This window comes from Macadamia integrifolia, unplaced genomic scaffold, assembly GCF_013358625.1.
Source record: "Macadamia integrifolia cultivar HAES 741 unplaced genomic scaffold, SCU_Mint_v3 scaffold1461, whole genome shotgun sequence".
In the NCBI taxonomy this organism is placed as follows: domain Eukaryota; kingdom Viridiplantae; phylum Streptophyta; class Magnoliopsida; order Proteales; family Proteaceae; genus Macadamia; species Macadamia integrifolia.
Genome location: NW_024868212.1, coordinates 86396 through 100765, shown reverse-complemented (window position 1 = coordinate 100765; position 14370 = coordinate 86396). Strand labels below are relative to the sequence as shown.

Genomic DNA, 14370 nt, shown 5'->3' with positions numbered 1-14370 from the left:
TCTCTGTTGTTCTAAATCCAGAATGCATTACATGAGAAATTTGGAATAATCGAATCTAGGGCATACATTACATGAGAAATTTGAAAAAATCGAACCAAGGGCACACATTACATGAGAAATTTGGGAAAATCGAACCTAGGGCATACATTTTGAAAATGCATTACATGAGAAATCAAATGAAAATCAAACCTAAGGCATACCTGAAATTGCAGATACTCTCGCGTCGCCCGTTGCCTGAGAAGATCCCAATTTAGGAAAAAAGAGGGGTTTCCGTTGCCCTTTGCTTGCAAAGAATACTTCGCCGGAGAACTCGAAGCAAACTGTCGTGACTGAGAAGCCTTCGCCGGAGAGGGATGGTGATGAACTCACCAAAGCACCTAAGAGCTGAGGATCTACAGAGGAAATTGATTGGAGTATTTGCCTGAGAACTGGCCGGTAAACAAAAGCAAATGTAAGTGGGAGTTTATGAGTTGAAGATAAAAAGGGCAAAATCGGATTTTCAATAAAATTCAATCAACCTAACGGACTGACTCTACAAAGATGAATGTAATAACTGAATTTTTAGGGGATGATATAATATAGCAAACGTAAGGGCGGTTGACGTAAATGACCCTAAAAACTGACTTTAAAAAAAATGAAAAAACAAAAACAAAAACAAAAACCAAGGTTGGTATCGAAACGGTGTCGACCTTGACATCGATCCTGTGTCCGTTCCCGAGTTGTAGAACCTTGCTTGGAATACTATTCAATATATCTCTTCATCACGACGGCCATTTTCATTCCAGGCAAAGGAAAACCAAATTAGGAGCCCCAAGATGCCAAAAAGATTCTTGGGGCTCAAAGCTAGAAGTATAAGAATGAGCAAGCCATGGATCTCAGTTGACCATATTCAAAATTTTCTTTGTGACTTCAGAGATCAGACCCATACAGTGAGTACAGAAGATAGGCGAACTTCTTGACCCAATTCGTTCGCCATCCGCGCTTTTCTCTCACTCTTTCCTTCCCTTCCCTGCATAAATTAGTCTTTTGATGCAAGTCTATAAGAAGGAAGTAGCTTAATCTTTTTGTTCCTGCTGCTGTAAATCAAGAGAAGGATGGATGACATGGTTAAGGTACTTCAATCAATCTCTTATGCTACCTGTTTTTTCTGTTCCTTTATTCATCTTTCGCTGTTTTCCTTTTGAATCTCTGCTCTGAATTTTTTGAGGGTTTTTTTTTTTTTTTTTTTGGTTACGAACATGACTCTAACCTAGCCTTTTTTTTTTTTTTTGTTTTGTTTTGTTTTGTTTTGTATTCTAATTTTGTCTTAGGGTGTCGAATGAAAGATTAAGGATAAAAGCGCCAAGTTCTAGTTTTTCTTCTTTAGAAAGAGCCTATTTTTTTGGTTACACAGTTTGGTGTTTACGTTTGTGTTTTTGATTTTTATTTGGTTTTATTCCACACAGCTTCTCAATTTTGAATAATAGCAAAATTTCATGACTGAAACATATTAACCCTGGGGATCTGTTCAGATCATGAATTAGGGTGAAAAGGAGTGGGGTTAGTTAAGCCCAGGTTTCTGTTCAGGAGGACTTCATTTATCACAGATTTTATTGTAGTTGGAGAGGACTAATTAGAACACTTGATTTGGCTTACCCTGCAGTGGGAATTTCACTGATATATCAAACTGTAAGCTTCTCTGGGACTTAAAAGTTGAATTTCAGATAGCTTCATTCAAATTGCTCTTTACAGAACCACGTGGTAGGGGCTGCCCAGTAGTTAGTATGATGGATGCTGTCGTGATTCTCATTGATACTTTCCTATGTTGCTCATATACCTTAGGAACCATGTAAGAAGTACACGAAGTGGTTCTGCTGGGTCATCTTTAAAGCCTTGAAATTTAAATATGCACCTCAGTTTTGGATTTGCAAAATATCTTTTCCTACCATTTCTATTTTGTATTCTTTCTGTTTTCCCCCCAATTCATTCCTCTAAATGTTTGATGAAAATGGCTAATGAGAGAACGCGAATCCATTCCGGAATATTTTGCTTCAACTACAAGTGAAGACATCTAATTTTTTTTCTTCTCTATCTCAGTCGTCTAGGAAGGATACAATTTTTCCCCCGGGGTGGGGGGTGGGGGGTGGGAGTGGTCAGCTGCATTTGGAAGTTGGAAGTAAACTCGTTCGCAAGATTGTGCTCCTTGCTCCTTTAAAAACCAGTTTCAAACTTTTCTCCCAATAACCTAACTGGAGAACTGAACCTGGATGACCGTCCATGAAAGCATAATTTTAATAAAAATGAACTGTGGTTCCTGGTTTGAACGTGCGAATCTGATGCTTCATCACTTTGGGCTTCATCCTGAGTGGCTTAGTATTAACAGCCAAGGAATGTGTCTTAGTTCCCGCATTTGTGGACCAATTAGGAGGAACTAAAAATTGTCAGCTATCTTAGTTCTTTAGAAAACTTCTGGAGAAGTGGTTTTCTAAATTTTCTTTAAATAACCTTTTTTCTTTTAATGCCACATCAGACTGCTGGTCTAATGCTCATATCAATATGCAGGATTTTTTATTTCCGCAAATTTGTTCTCTCTTTATAATATCACATTTCATTCCATAACTTTTTAATAAAGAATCTGCTTGCTATTGTAAGATGGAATGCTCTAGTGAGTGAGAAGTTATTTTTGAACGATTTAAATGAATTTATTCCCACAAATTGATACATTCATGGTGACCTTACCTTCATATTGGTATCCATGTTTTACTGCTAGTTTATACTTTAACTGAAACCTACTTTCCATCAAGGTTCAAAAAATTGTTTTGTTTCACCCTTTCAATCAATCTGAAACTACCAAAGCTGAAATTTTGCCGAAACAATGTATTTTTTCAATGTTTTTTGCTTGGCCACTTTGTTTTCGCGGGGGGTAGTTGCTAATGGACAAAATGACCGAAATTCTGACAAAACAATGCATTTTTTGGACCAAATGACTGAATTGAGCGAAATTCCGGAGAAACAGTGCTGATTTTGGATTCTGCTTCCTGTTTTGTCTTGGACATTTTAGTGAAATTTTGGCATGATTCTGAACTATGCTTTCCATCTAATTTCTTAAGACTTTCTTGGAAACAAAATATCTACCCAACTGATTTTTTTCTCCTTCATTTTGGGTATAGGGTTTAGACCATGTTAAACTTACCTTGAGCATATCATGGCATGGGATGGATAGTGTAGAATTTTGAATAGAAATTGATGTTTAGTTCCTGTATTTCTTTATTTTAAAAACCTTTAACATTTATTTCCAAAAGGGAGAGGGTTTTGCAAGCTGGTGGCTTGGAGGACGCACCAACCAGAGAGGGGCATAGAAGCTGGCAAGCTGCTGGTGTAGCCTCTGCTGCCAGCTCAGAGAACCTTTTCACTTAGCAAAAATTAAAGAACTTCTATTGAAAAAGGAAATTCAGTTCAGAAAATGGGCATATTCTGAATGGGATACATAAACTTAAGATAAGGAAAGCTAGACTAAGAGCATAGGATTAAGATAGCAACTCATCCATGGAATCTAATTGGTTAGCTTTTTCACCCTTTCTAGTTGGCTCTTTATCTTTTTGCTGTAGAATTATTGACATGCTACATCTCGACTTATTTTCCACTTTGTCTTCTTGCTCCAACTGAGCTGCCTTGGGGTGGCGCCTTAGGGACCTCAAACTTTTGTAGGAGGTATAGGAAGCACCTATCTGCCTTTGTTGATACAGCATGATTTTCTGTTTCTTCCTTCTCCATATAACCATTTTGTCAAATTAACTACCTTATCCACTGAGCCTATGAACGAGCTTTCTCCTCTCTTTGGCGATATAGCATGATTGGATTGGCCAAATTAGCACTCTACATGGCTCAAATCAAGCCATCTGATCCATGAGCATATTAACACAGTTTTTGTGTATGTAATGTATTCAGAGGCTGAGAACAAGTACACCATATGCTAATATATTTATTTCTGTATTTTTTATTTACTTCTCACATATTAATTAATGGCAATAGGAAAAAAAAAGGGCTGCATGTCCTGCTAGGTTTTCTCAACTATTCATCTGATCTCATGCAGGAGCAGCATCATATAACAACTATACTAGAGGATCAGGGTATAATCTGTTGGGGTTGTGGATTGCGCCTTATTCTTCCATGTTATACTCATATTTTCAAGTGTGGCTGGTGTGGGGCCGTAACAAACAAAAATGCACGGAAACATGAACATGAGTCCTTTCGGTGGAGACGTTTGCGAGACCGGTGTTTTGTCTCTACCCTTATACTCTTCATGCTGTTTGTCATATGTATGTCTTTAGAACATTTTACATTCTTTTTATGCTGTTTGTCATATGTATGTCTTTAGAACATTTTACATTCTTTTTACAAGCTCAAACCTCTAGTCAATACCTCTCTTTTCAAGACTTTCTTGTATCGTCTTGTAGAAGGAAAAATTGGGTTTGTTAGTTTTGAGTGTGATGTAGCTATAGGGTTCTCACAATGGAATGATATCAAGCTCCAAATAGCGGAGAGAAGGGCTTGAGGAAATCTAGCTGTGTGGGTTGCCAAGAAAACAAACCAGAAAACTGGAATAAACACAGACCATCAGTCTGCTACATCGATAAACTCGTATTGATGAAAATGATGAAATAAATGTCTCTGTTTGTAGAACCACTTCAAGTATTACAAGTTTAAAACCCAGCTAAATAAAGGCATAGACTACCCTTCTAAATCACTATTAATCAGGGACATAAACAAAAGAAACTGACTTGAATAGAGACCATGACTAAAAGAAAATAAAGGATAACAGATAACTTGTGGACCAGAAATCCTGGAGATACTTGGACTGTTGTCTAGACTGAACTTTAGCCTTCAAATCTGACAAATCAGTCCTACACCTGCATAGGAATATAGGACACCAGCTATAAAACCTGGAAGCAAGAGAGAATTAATAAGGAAATCCAGATCTGATTTCAGCAGGTGGCAGATACCCTATTCTGCTACTTCTCTCAATCTATGCGACAAGCTGTTGTTTCTACTGAATCTGGGGGACTTAGTTTTAGAGTTTCTTTGCTATGGATTCTAAGAAGCCATTTCTGGCCCAGAAACTATTCTAAGCCCAGAAATAGGCATTTGTATCGTTTCTTGTACCCTATTCCCATTCTGATATTTCTGAGAAACTATTCCTTCCTTCATGTGCCATGTTTAATGGGCACGTGGCTTAAGTTGGTGGAAGGCTACTTGACCTAGCCTTTAGAGAAGAATCAAGTCAAATAAGCTGGCGCTGCAAGCCGATCCACCATATTGGGCTGTATGAAAAATCTAATAGTTCGTCTTCGACCCCAGCTTTGTTCTCCCATCTTCCGATCCAGTTCTTGTGCGTTGGGAAGAAACAACCTCACTATTGGGGGTACGATGTCTTGAATTCTTTCCTGTATAGGTTTTCGTTATATAATTGTAGCGAGGGTTCTTTCTCTCTAAGCAATCTGAGAGACGTGTGAGGACGAGTGCTGTAACCCCAATCCATTGATGGCGAAGCAGGATCTCATCTCACCATGGACATAGGCAACCTGGCCGAATCACGTAAATCGGTGTTCATTGTGTGATTGTTTTTTCTTATTTTCCCATTCTTATCTTCATCATTTTTAGTGTTACATTTCTACACTCACCACAGCAATGGTGACAGTGAATACTTTACAGCAGTGACTGGGAGGTCCTCTCTCAGCATCTATTTCTCTCTCTGATTTTGTCACCACTCTCTCTCTTTAATCTCTTTATGTGCTTTCTTTCTTGCTTTTGGATCTTCTCTATGGCAGAGCCCCATTGTACCTTGGAAACTCCATCGCATTCCTCTCTCTCTCTTTCTCTCTCTCTCACAGGTTCTCTCTTCAGGGCAGTCTCCTTGAACCTCAAGAATGCCTGCAGTCTAGCAATTTTGCATTCCGCCTCTGCTTTGCATTCCTATATCTCTTTAAATTTCCCTTTTCCCTTCTGATATCACTATGAAAACGGAAGAGAGTAAGTAGCAGAGAAAGATGGAAATGAAAGCCAGAGAAGAGACTAATCAATTTCTGGATTTCAAAAATGACAAGTGTGTAAATCAATTTCTGCAGTTGTGGTTTTTTTGTTTTTTTGGAAATGAGGTTTTATGATTCGGGAAGAGATGTGGAGTCAGATGGTTGTAGGTGATGGGCTTGTTTTATTTTGAAAATTATTTTTTATGAGAAGCTAATAAATGGTTCTGGGTTTCTGATTCAATTAATCACTGATGGCTTCTTCCATTCTTTGTCCAACATTTTCATTTATTTCTGCAGTTGTGGTAGTAATAAGGTATGCCCTGCTCCCTGATGCAAGAGCACTACTGTGGACCAGGCTAAACCTATTTAAGAGCCCCATCATGAACCGGGTGCAAGTTTGGTTGAGGTCTAGTAGAATATCTAGGCTTTAATTTGGGAATAATATTGCAATATTTTATTTTGTTTGCCTTTGTTTTGGCAGGAGTTAGATTTAGTACATAGGATGGTAGTAATAGATTTTTTTTTTGGATGAATAAATAATTCATTATCAAGAGGAGAAGAATATACAAGGGAAGGGGGGGGGGAGGGAGGTTAAGCCAATAAGGAGAAGCCAACCCAGGGGATAAACGAAAGCCAAAAATTAGGCTGCACAATATTACAAAACTTCAAAGCCAAAAAAGGGGCGAAGGGGGGAGGGAGCCAAACTCCATCAAGTGGGATGGATGAGATCAACCTGAAGGTTCCAAGAGGCAACAATGTGGTATTTCGGCAGGAGTTGATGATAGGATGGGATTGAAGGGTTTGGGCTTTAGAGGAGATATCAAAGTAGATAGCTTTCCAAATCTTATCCAGAGATCAAGATTTGGGGGTCCATCTACGAATGTTCCGTTCCATCCAAAGATGATTAATAGTAGCACAAAATGTCAATTTACCAATGGTATCGCAAATGGAAGAGCCAGAGAAGGTCATGTCAATCCATATCCATTCTCTGTTAAAAGGGATGATGGATCTCCTAGCCGACCAGCACTTGGAAAGGAGGGATTTCCAGATGAGGGAGCAGAAGGGGCAAGAGAAGAAGAGATGGAGGACATCCTCAATACGTTGGGGACAGAGGCAGCATGAAGGGTTGGTTGGGATATGGCGGTGAATGAGGAAGGATTGAGTAGGGAGACAGTTGGAGAGGCAATGCCATAGAGTGAAACTATAGCGTGGAATATGGCCTTTGAACCAGACCACCTTATGCCAAGGAATTACCAAAGAAGGGGTTCGGATGAAAGACCAAGCGGAAGCAGAGGGGAAGGAACCATTGGAGGAGAGGAGCCAAATACACTTGTCCTCTCTTCCTCTGTGGCCAGGGGGGAATAGGAGGGAGGGAGGTCCAGATATCTAGAAGAGTGGTGGAAGAGGGGGGGACCAACCAGAGGGAGAGAGAATAGAGGAGACAATTGCATTGAGAGGGAGGCCGGAAGAGTAGATAACTCTAGGAGAAACAAGATGGGATAGGATGCCCTAAGGATGCCAGGGGTACTTCCAAAGAGAGATAGATTGTCCATTTCCAATGGAATGGGAGATGGCTGAGAGGACAATGGTTCTATGATCAAGGATCTTTTTCCAGATCCAAGAGGCGTCCAAAATGAAAGGGGGCAGTCCAAAGGGAGTTGTGTTTGAGCAATCTAGAGAAGATCCAATCAACCTAAATGCTTTTATGCTTGGCTACAATTTTCCAAATTAGCTTGAGGACACCAGCAGAGTTGGTATCTATGATTCTCTTAATCCCGAGCCCTCCTTCGGATTTAGGGAGATAGACTTTCTCCCAGCTGAGAGGTCTAAGAATTTGTAGGAGTCAGAGCCCTTCCAGAGGAAGGAGCAAAGGAGACTTTCAAAGGATTTAATCACAGAGGCATGAAGGACATAAGTGCCAAACCAATAAAGGTGCATGGACTAGAGGATTGATCTAATCAATGTGAGACGATCGGCAAAGGAGAGAAGTTTGCCTTTCCAGAGCTGAAGCTTTTTCCTGAGCTTATCAAGCTTGGGAGCACAATGATGAGAAGAAAGCCTGGAAGAGATAAGGGGGAGCCCTAAGTATTTAACAGGAAATGAACCCAGTGGGATTCCGGAGATTTCAGAAAGGGAGTCTCGGACCTCAGGGGAAACTCCAGAGAGGAAGATGTTGGACTTGATGATGTTAATGCTGAGACCCGAGAATGATTCGAAGGATTGGAGAGTGGACATGATAGTGGAGATTGAGAGAGGGTCAGCCTTGGAGAAAATCATGATGTCATCGGCAAAAGCCAAGTGGGAAAGGAGAAGGGATTTACATTTAAGGATGGGAGAAGTAAGGTGGAGGATAGTGGCTGATTGGATGGAATGGGAAAGGACTTCCAAGAAAAGGGAAAAGAGCAAGGGAGATAGGGGCATCCTTGGCCAATGCCACACCCTGAGGGAAAATAACCAGCTGGGCTCCCATTAACCATAATAGAGAAGCGGGGGGAGGAGATGCAAGAGAGAATCCAGTGAACAAAAGAGGGTGGGAAGGACATTTGGAGCAAAACATTGGAAATGAAACCCCAATTGATCGTATCAAAAGCTTTGTGTATGTCAATTTTGAGAAGGACAGCCGGAGAGTGGGACTCTCGGTCGAAGCCACAGACAATCTCATGACAGAGGATATGGTAGTAATAGATTGAGTCCAACTTATGTTCTATTTTTTGATTACTTGCTGAAGAATTGGGAAATTCGGACTTGTTGCCTTAATGAGCATAGTCCTCTATTTATAATTAAAAAAAAAGGGTCCGTTTTGATATAACCCAATAAGGGGCTTAAGGGTCTGTTTAGATATGACCCCCAAAACCCATTATTACAATAATCCATTATTCAACACCCCCCCTCAAGTTAGTGCATGGATATCACACATACTCAACTTGGACAAAATAAAATAAAAAGATTTACTGTTAAGTCCCTTTGTGAGGACATCTGCTAAATGATCTTCACACCGCATAAAAGGAATATAGATAAGGCCTTGCTTTAGCTTCTTCTTGATGAAATGCTTATCAATGTCCACATGCTTAGTACGATCATACTAAATAGGGTTGGCTAATGGCCAACTTATTATCACAATATAACAACATCGGCATTTGGATGGACACACCCAAACCATGAAGAAGAATATGCAACCAAAGTATCCACAAATCATATGTGTCAATTCCCGAAACTCAGCCTCTACACTAGATTGAGCCACAACTAACTGCTTTTTACTATGCCACGTAACCAAGTTACCACTAGAAAATGTACAGTAACCAGTAGTGGAGCGACGATCATTTGGAGAACCTGCCCAATCGGTATTACTATATGCCTCAATCCTCATATGATCTTAGGAGAGAATAAAATGCCGTTTCCTGGGAGCAGTCTTCAAGTACCTAAGGATCCGGTGCACATTATCCATGTGTGAGGAATATGGATCATACATGTACTGACTTTACCAAACTCATCGTATGAGCTATGTATGGTCTTATGTGGGATAGATATATGAGTCTCCTAACTAGCTTTGATACCGGCCTTTATCAACCGGTTTGCCTTCCTTGCTTCCTTGATGAGAGTTAGCCTCAATAGGAGTATCCAAGGGTTTGCACCCTAACATACCAGTCTCTGGGAGGAGATCCAAGGTATACTTTCTCTGAGAGAGACCAATACCCTTGGTCGAATGTACCACCTCAATACCAAGAAAGTATTTCAGCCTCCCTAGGTCCTTGATCTCAAAATCCTTTACCAAGATAGGCTTTAAGCTTTGAGATTTCAGCTGTATCATTGCCAATAATGACAATATCATCCACATATACTATCAACACAGTAATCTGATCACCCTCCTGTTTAGTAAACAAAGTATGAACAACATTACTCTGAGTGAAACCGATTACTATCATGGCCTTGTGGAAGTGATGAAACCATGCCCTGGGAGATTGCTTCAATTTATACAGAGCTCACTTCAGTCTACACACTTATCCTTAAGTTTCTGGACTAGAGTATCCTGGTGGAATGTCTATATACTCCTCTTTAGTCAGTTCTCTATGAAGAAAGGCATTCTTGACATCTAGTTGCTGTAACTCCCATCCTTGGTTCACTGCATAGTAGATAATGATTCGAACTATATTCATTTTCGCCGCAGGAGCAAAGGTCTCCTGGTAGTCAATCCCATAAGTTTGAGTAAAGCCCTTTGTCCATAGTCCCATCAACATTATGCTTGATCGTGAGCATCCATTTGCAACCAACTGGTCGATTTTGTATGGGAAGAACAACCAAATACCAAATGTTATTCTTGTGAAGAGCTCACATCTCTTCATTCATTGCATCCTTCTACTTCGGTTTTGCATTTGCCTCCTGCCAGGTTTTAGGAAGACAAGGAAGACACAAATGTATGATATGATGGGGAAAGAGCATTATATGACACCACATCGAAAATGGGATGTTGAGTACAAGTTCTATTACCTTTTTTATGACTTTTTTATGAGCAATAGGAACATCAAGGGACTAATCAAAAGTAAGGGGAAATGGTATACCTGGGAGAGAAGGCTCAAGATTAGGGAGCAATGGAGTAGCAGTGGTAGTTTCAGTTCTCCTTTTCTTGCCAGAGAATACCTGTATCACTGGACCATCCTCTATTTTCAGCTGAATCTGTGGCTCCCCCCTAAATGGGAGCCTCTTGCTCTTGAACTGGTGGCTTTTCCTAAACAGGTACCTCTGGACCAATAATCTCTTTTCCAGTATTCCCCTGAGTAGCACCATCATCCATTGTAAGGAACAAAGGACAGCCAAAAGTAGGGATTTGAATCACCTCTTTACTAACAAATGACTCCTCCTGAAGAAGTGGAAAGTAGGCCTCAGTCTCACAGAAGATCACATCCATAGAAACAAAGAGTCGACGAGAATGGGGATGATAACACTGGTATACCTTTTGAGTGGGAGAGTAGCCTACAAAAATACACTAGAGGCCACGATGGTCTAGTTTCCCTGGAACCTGATGATTCGAACAAAGCAAACACAATCAAACACATTGGGAGGAACAACAAAAGTACGAGACCCAGATAACAACTCAATGGGACTCTTAAAACCAAGTATACGTGAAGGCATCCTGTTGATGAGATAGGCTGTAGTAAGGACTACCTCACTCCAATAGGGAGCAGGGACCTGCATCTCAAACATCAAGGAGATCCAACCTCTAAGAGATGATAATTCTTGCGTTTAGCCACCCCATTCTGCTTTGGGATAACCACTCAACTAATCAATCAAATAGGACTGAAAGAAACCCTCCATATATTCCTTGCCATTATTAGTATGCATGATCTTAATTTTAGCATCAAGCTGAGTCCTAACCATGCAATGAAATTCCCGAAAACACTAGAAAACCTCACTCTCATGATGCAATAGATAAATCCAAGTAGAATGAGTATTACAAAATAAAAGTGACAAACCATCTATAGCCAAAAACAGAGACACGACGGGCAGGGCCCCAAACATCATAATGAATTAAAATAAAAGGAACAATAATTCTATTATTAGAAAGAGGATAAACATTCCGAGTTTGTTTTTCCAAAACACACAGATCACAAATAAATTGGTCCATAGTACAGTGTTTAACTGATGCCGGAAATAATCTAGATAGAGTGCCCCATGGGGGGGTGACCTAGCCGACAATGCCAACTCAAAAGTTCAGAGAGTGCCAGACATGAAGTCTGTATAGCTTGTGAGGGACTAATGTTCAAGTAATAGAGACCACCACTCATTCTACCATTGCCAGTCGTTGCCCCTATCACCAAGTCCTGAAACACACAATGAGTAGGAAAGAAAGTGATTGTACAGTTCAAATATGTAGTAATACTACCAATAGACAATAAGTTAGTAGAAAACCGAGGAACATGTAACACAGAGGACAATGACAGTGAGGAGAGCACTGAATGGAACCTGACCTAGCAATAGGGGAAAGGGAAACCATCAGCAACACGAACTTTGGTATTACCTGAAGAGGGACAATAGTTAGAAAAAAAGTGTACAAACCAGTCATGTGATCAGTAGCCCTGGAGTCAATTTTCCAAGCCTGTGAGGCAATTGAAGCACTATGACCACAAAATGTAGTACCTGACTGGGCTGAGTGAGAGGTAGTGATTGTTGACAGAGAGGAGGCAGCGACAGCAGTGGAGGATCCCATCTGAGTCAGCATACGATGAAGCATGCCCGTTTTTTCAGTAGAGAAGGAAGATTCTGTAGTAGTAGTGGAGCCATCAGAATCAGTTGTGGTCTCAGACTAATTAGCCTGAGTGTTCTTCCCACAACCTTGATTATGCCTATGAGAGTTGGCAGGACAACCATGGAGTTTCCAACAATTCTCCCTGGTGTGATGCTCCTTGCCACAATAGTCACATTTGACAACCGATCTATCAAGAGAGGATGAAGTAGCAGTCCATGAACCAATATCAGTAGCAGAAACCAGAGCAGATCGATCCTGAGAAATAGGCTATGGCATCTCAGATAGACGTTGCTTCTCAACATAAATTATGGAATAGGCCTCCTCAATAGTGGGTGAAGGATCACGATTGAGCACATTAGCCTTAATTTGATCATATTGCAAATTGAGACTTGCCGCTCTACAACCTTATGGTGTTGGAATTTTTTTTTTCTATCGATAAATAATTATTTTAATTTTCAAAAAATATGATAAATAATTTGTAAATTATAAAAAGGAAAATATATGGAAAAATATTCTATTTTGATTTTAAAATTAAAGGAAAAATATGAAAGTAATAGTAAGGAAGTGGGCACATTTATCAGAGAAACTTGGTCGGAGTATAGTACTGGTTATGGTCATTTCACTAGGATGGGGCACGCATTTGGTTCATTTGTTCCTAGTTTTGAGTATGACGCCAGTCACAAGTTGGTAGTTTTGTGGACAGCTTATTCTCCTCCCCAGTCTAGCATTACATGTTGCCAGAAGTATCAGGACACAGTGGCTTAGTGGTGGGTTCTTCTTCTTCATAATACGGTGACTCATACCCTAGGGTAGGTTACCTTCAATAGGTAGATGAGTTAGTTTATATGGCAGTTGTGGAGGACTACGTTTGTTACTTCTCGCACAATATGGTGTGGCATGCATTTGTTTTATAGTCAGAGGAAAATGCATGTTGACTCCATCGGACAATGAGTGGAATCCAGTTAGGACATCATTGTTCATTTCAGTATACAAACATTCTGATTGGTGATGTATTATTCATATGTTTGGGACTTGGAGTTACATACTATATTACTATGTGAACTCTATTTTGTTGGTTCTTCTTATTCTACTTTTATTTCAATATTTCGTAAGTTATGACTTATGAGTTAATTAATTAATATTATGGTTTGATCATGGCATAGATGCATTATTTACTTGTTTTATATCATCCAATATCTTGTATTAGTAAAACAATGTGTAGAATAGGCAATATTACATAACATATACAGAACAGTTCAACAGTTGCTGCCAAACAAGGATGCAACTCTAAACACAATTATGCGTCTTTTTTTTTTTTTGGTTGGCAAAGTCAAGTTCTAAATATGTTTATTTGCCTTAAAACAAGCTTCTCACTAAGGTTCAGGTCATAATATGGTTGTTTGACTACCGCAACAACCATTTGAAAGATACATAAAAAAAAGAAAAAGAAAAAAATACATCATCTCGCTGAGATCTTGGCGAGATTTCGGTGGTGAAAGCACCGAAGAAATGAAATGAGTTATCGAACCTTGGTTGCTACCACACTGCTTTGGTCGTTCGCCATAGAACATGAGAGAGGCTGCATCTCCTACTCCATGAATGGGGTTTTAAGTCTTCAAATTATAAGCTAAAGTCAAGTACTATTAACTCCTGCTCCCCCACTTCTACTGCTGGCCATATGCTCTTCTTTCACCTTCCGGATACTCATAACTCCTCTGCTATTGGCCTTTGTCCACCTGGCCTTCTAAACTCTGAGATTCAGAAATGGAAGAATTGTGTTCTAGGCTCTTTTCTGAGCAGTAGACCTCCATTCTCCATTGTCAAAACCTCCCTTTTGAATCAATGGAAACCTACTTGCTCCTTGTCAACGTATATGCTGGACAATGGAATGTTCATCTTCAACTTTGATTCCGACTCCGACAAAGCTGTTGCCATCGATGGAGGACCTTGGTATGTTGGGAAGAAGCCTATATTTCTGAGGCAATGGGATGCTCACACTTCCTTCAACAGATTCGAGCCATCCTACATCCCTTTTGGTTGCCTTCCCCAACCTTCCCCTCCATTTCTGGTGTGTAAAGGGCCTCAGCTTGGCTGGGAAAGGCCCTATATTCCGACAAACAC

General features: G+C 40.1%; 1 protein-coding gene across 2 annotated transcripts in view; it reads left to right on the top strand.

The window, feature by feature from the left end:
• The first annotated feature begins 711 nt into the window (after window positions 1-711).
• LOC122063812 (protein S-acyltransferase 11) overlaps window positions 712-14370 on the top strand; it is a 55812-nt gene continuing 42153 nt past the window's right edge. Inside the window, exons 1-2 of one of the 2 annotated variants that reach the window (XM_042627524.1) lie at window positions 712-1112; window positions 4073-4298. In XM_042627524.1, coding sequence (XP_042483458.1) covers window positions 1095-1112; window positions 4073-4298 — 244 coding nt within the window. In that variant the 5' untranslated portion in view covers window positions 712-1094. Of the gene's footprint in view, window positions 1113-4072; window positions 4299-14370 lie in introns of those variants that run through there. The other variant, XM_042627525.1, reaches the window with a different exon arrangement.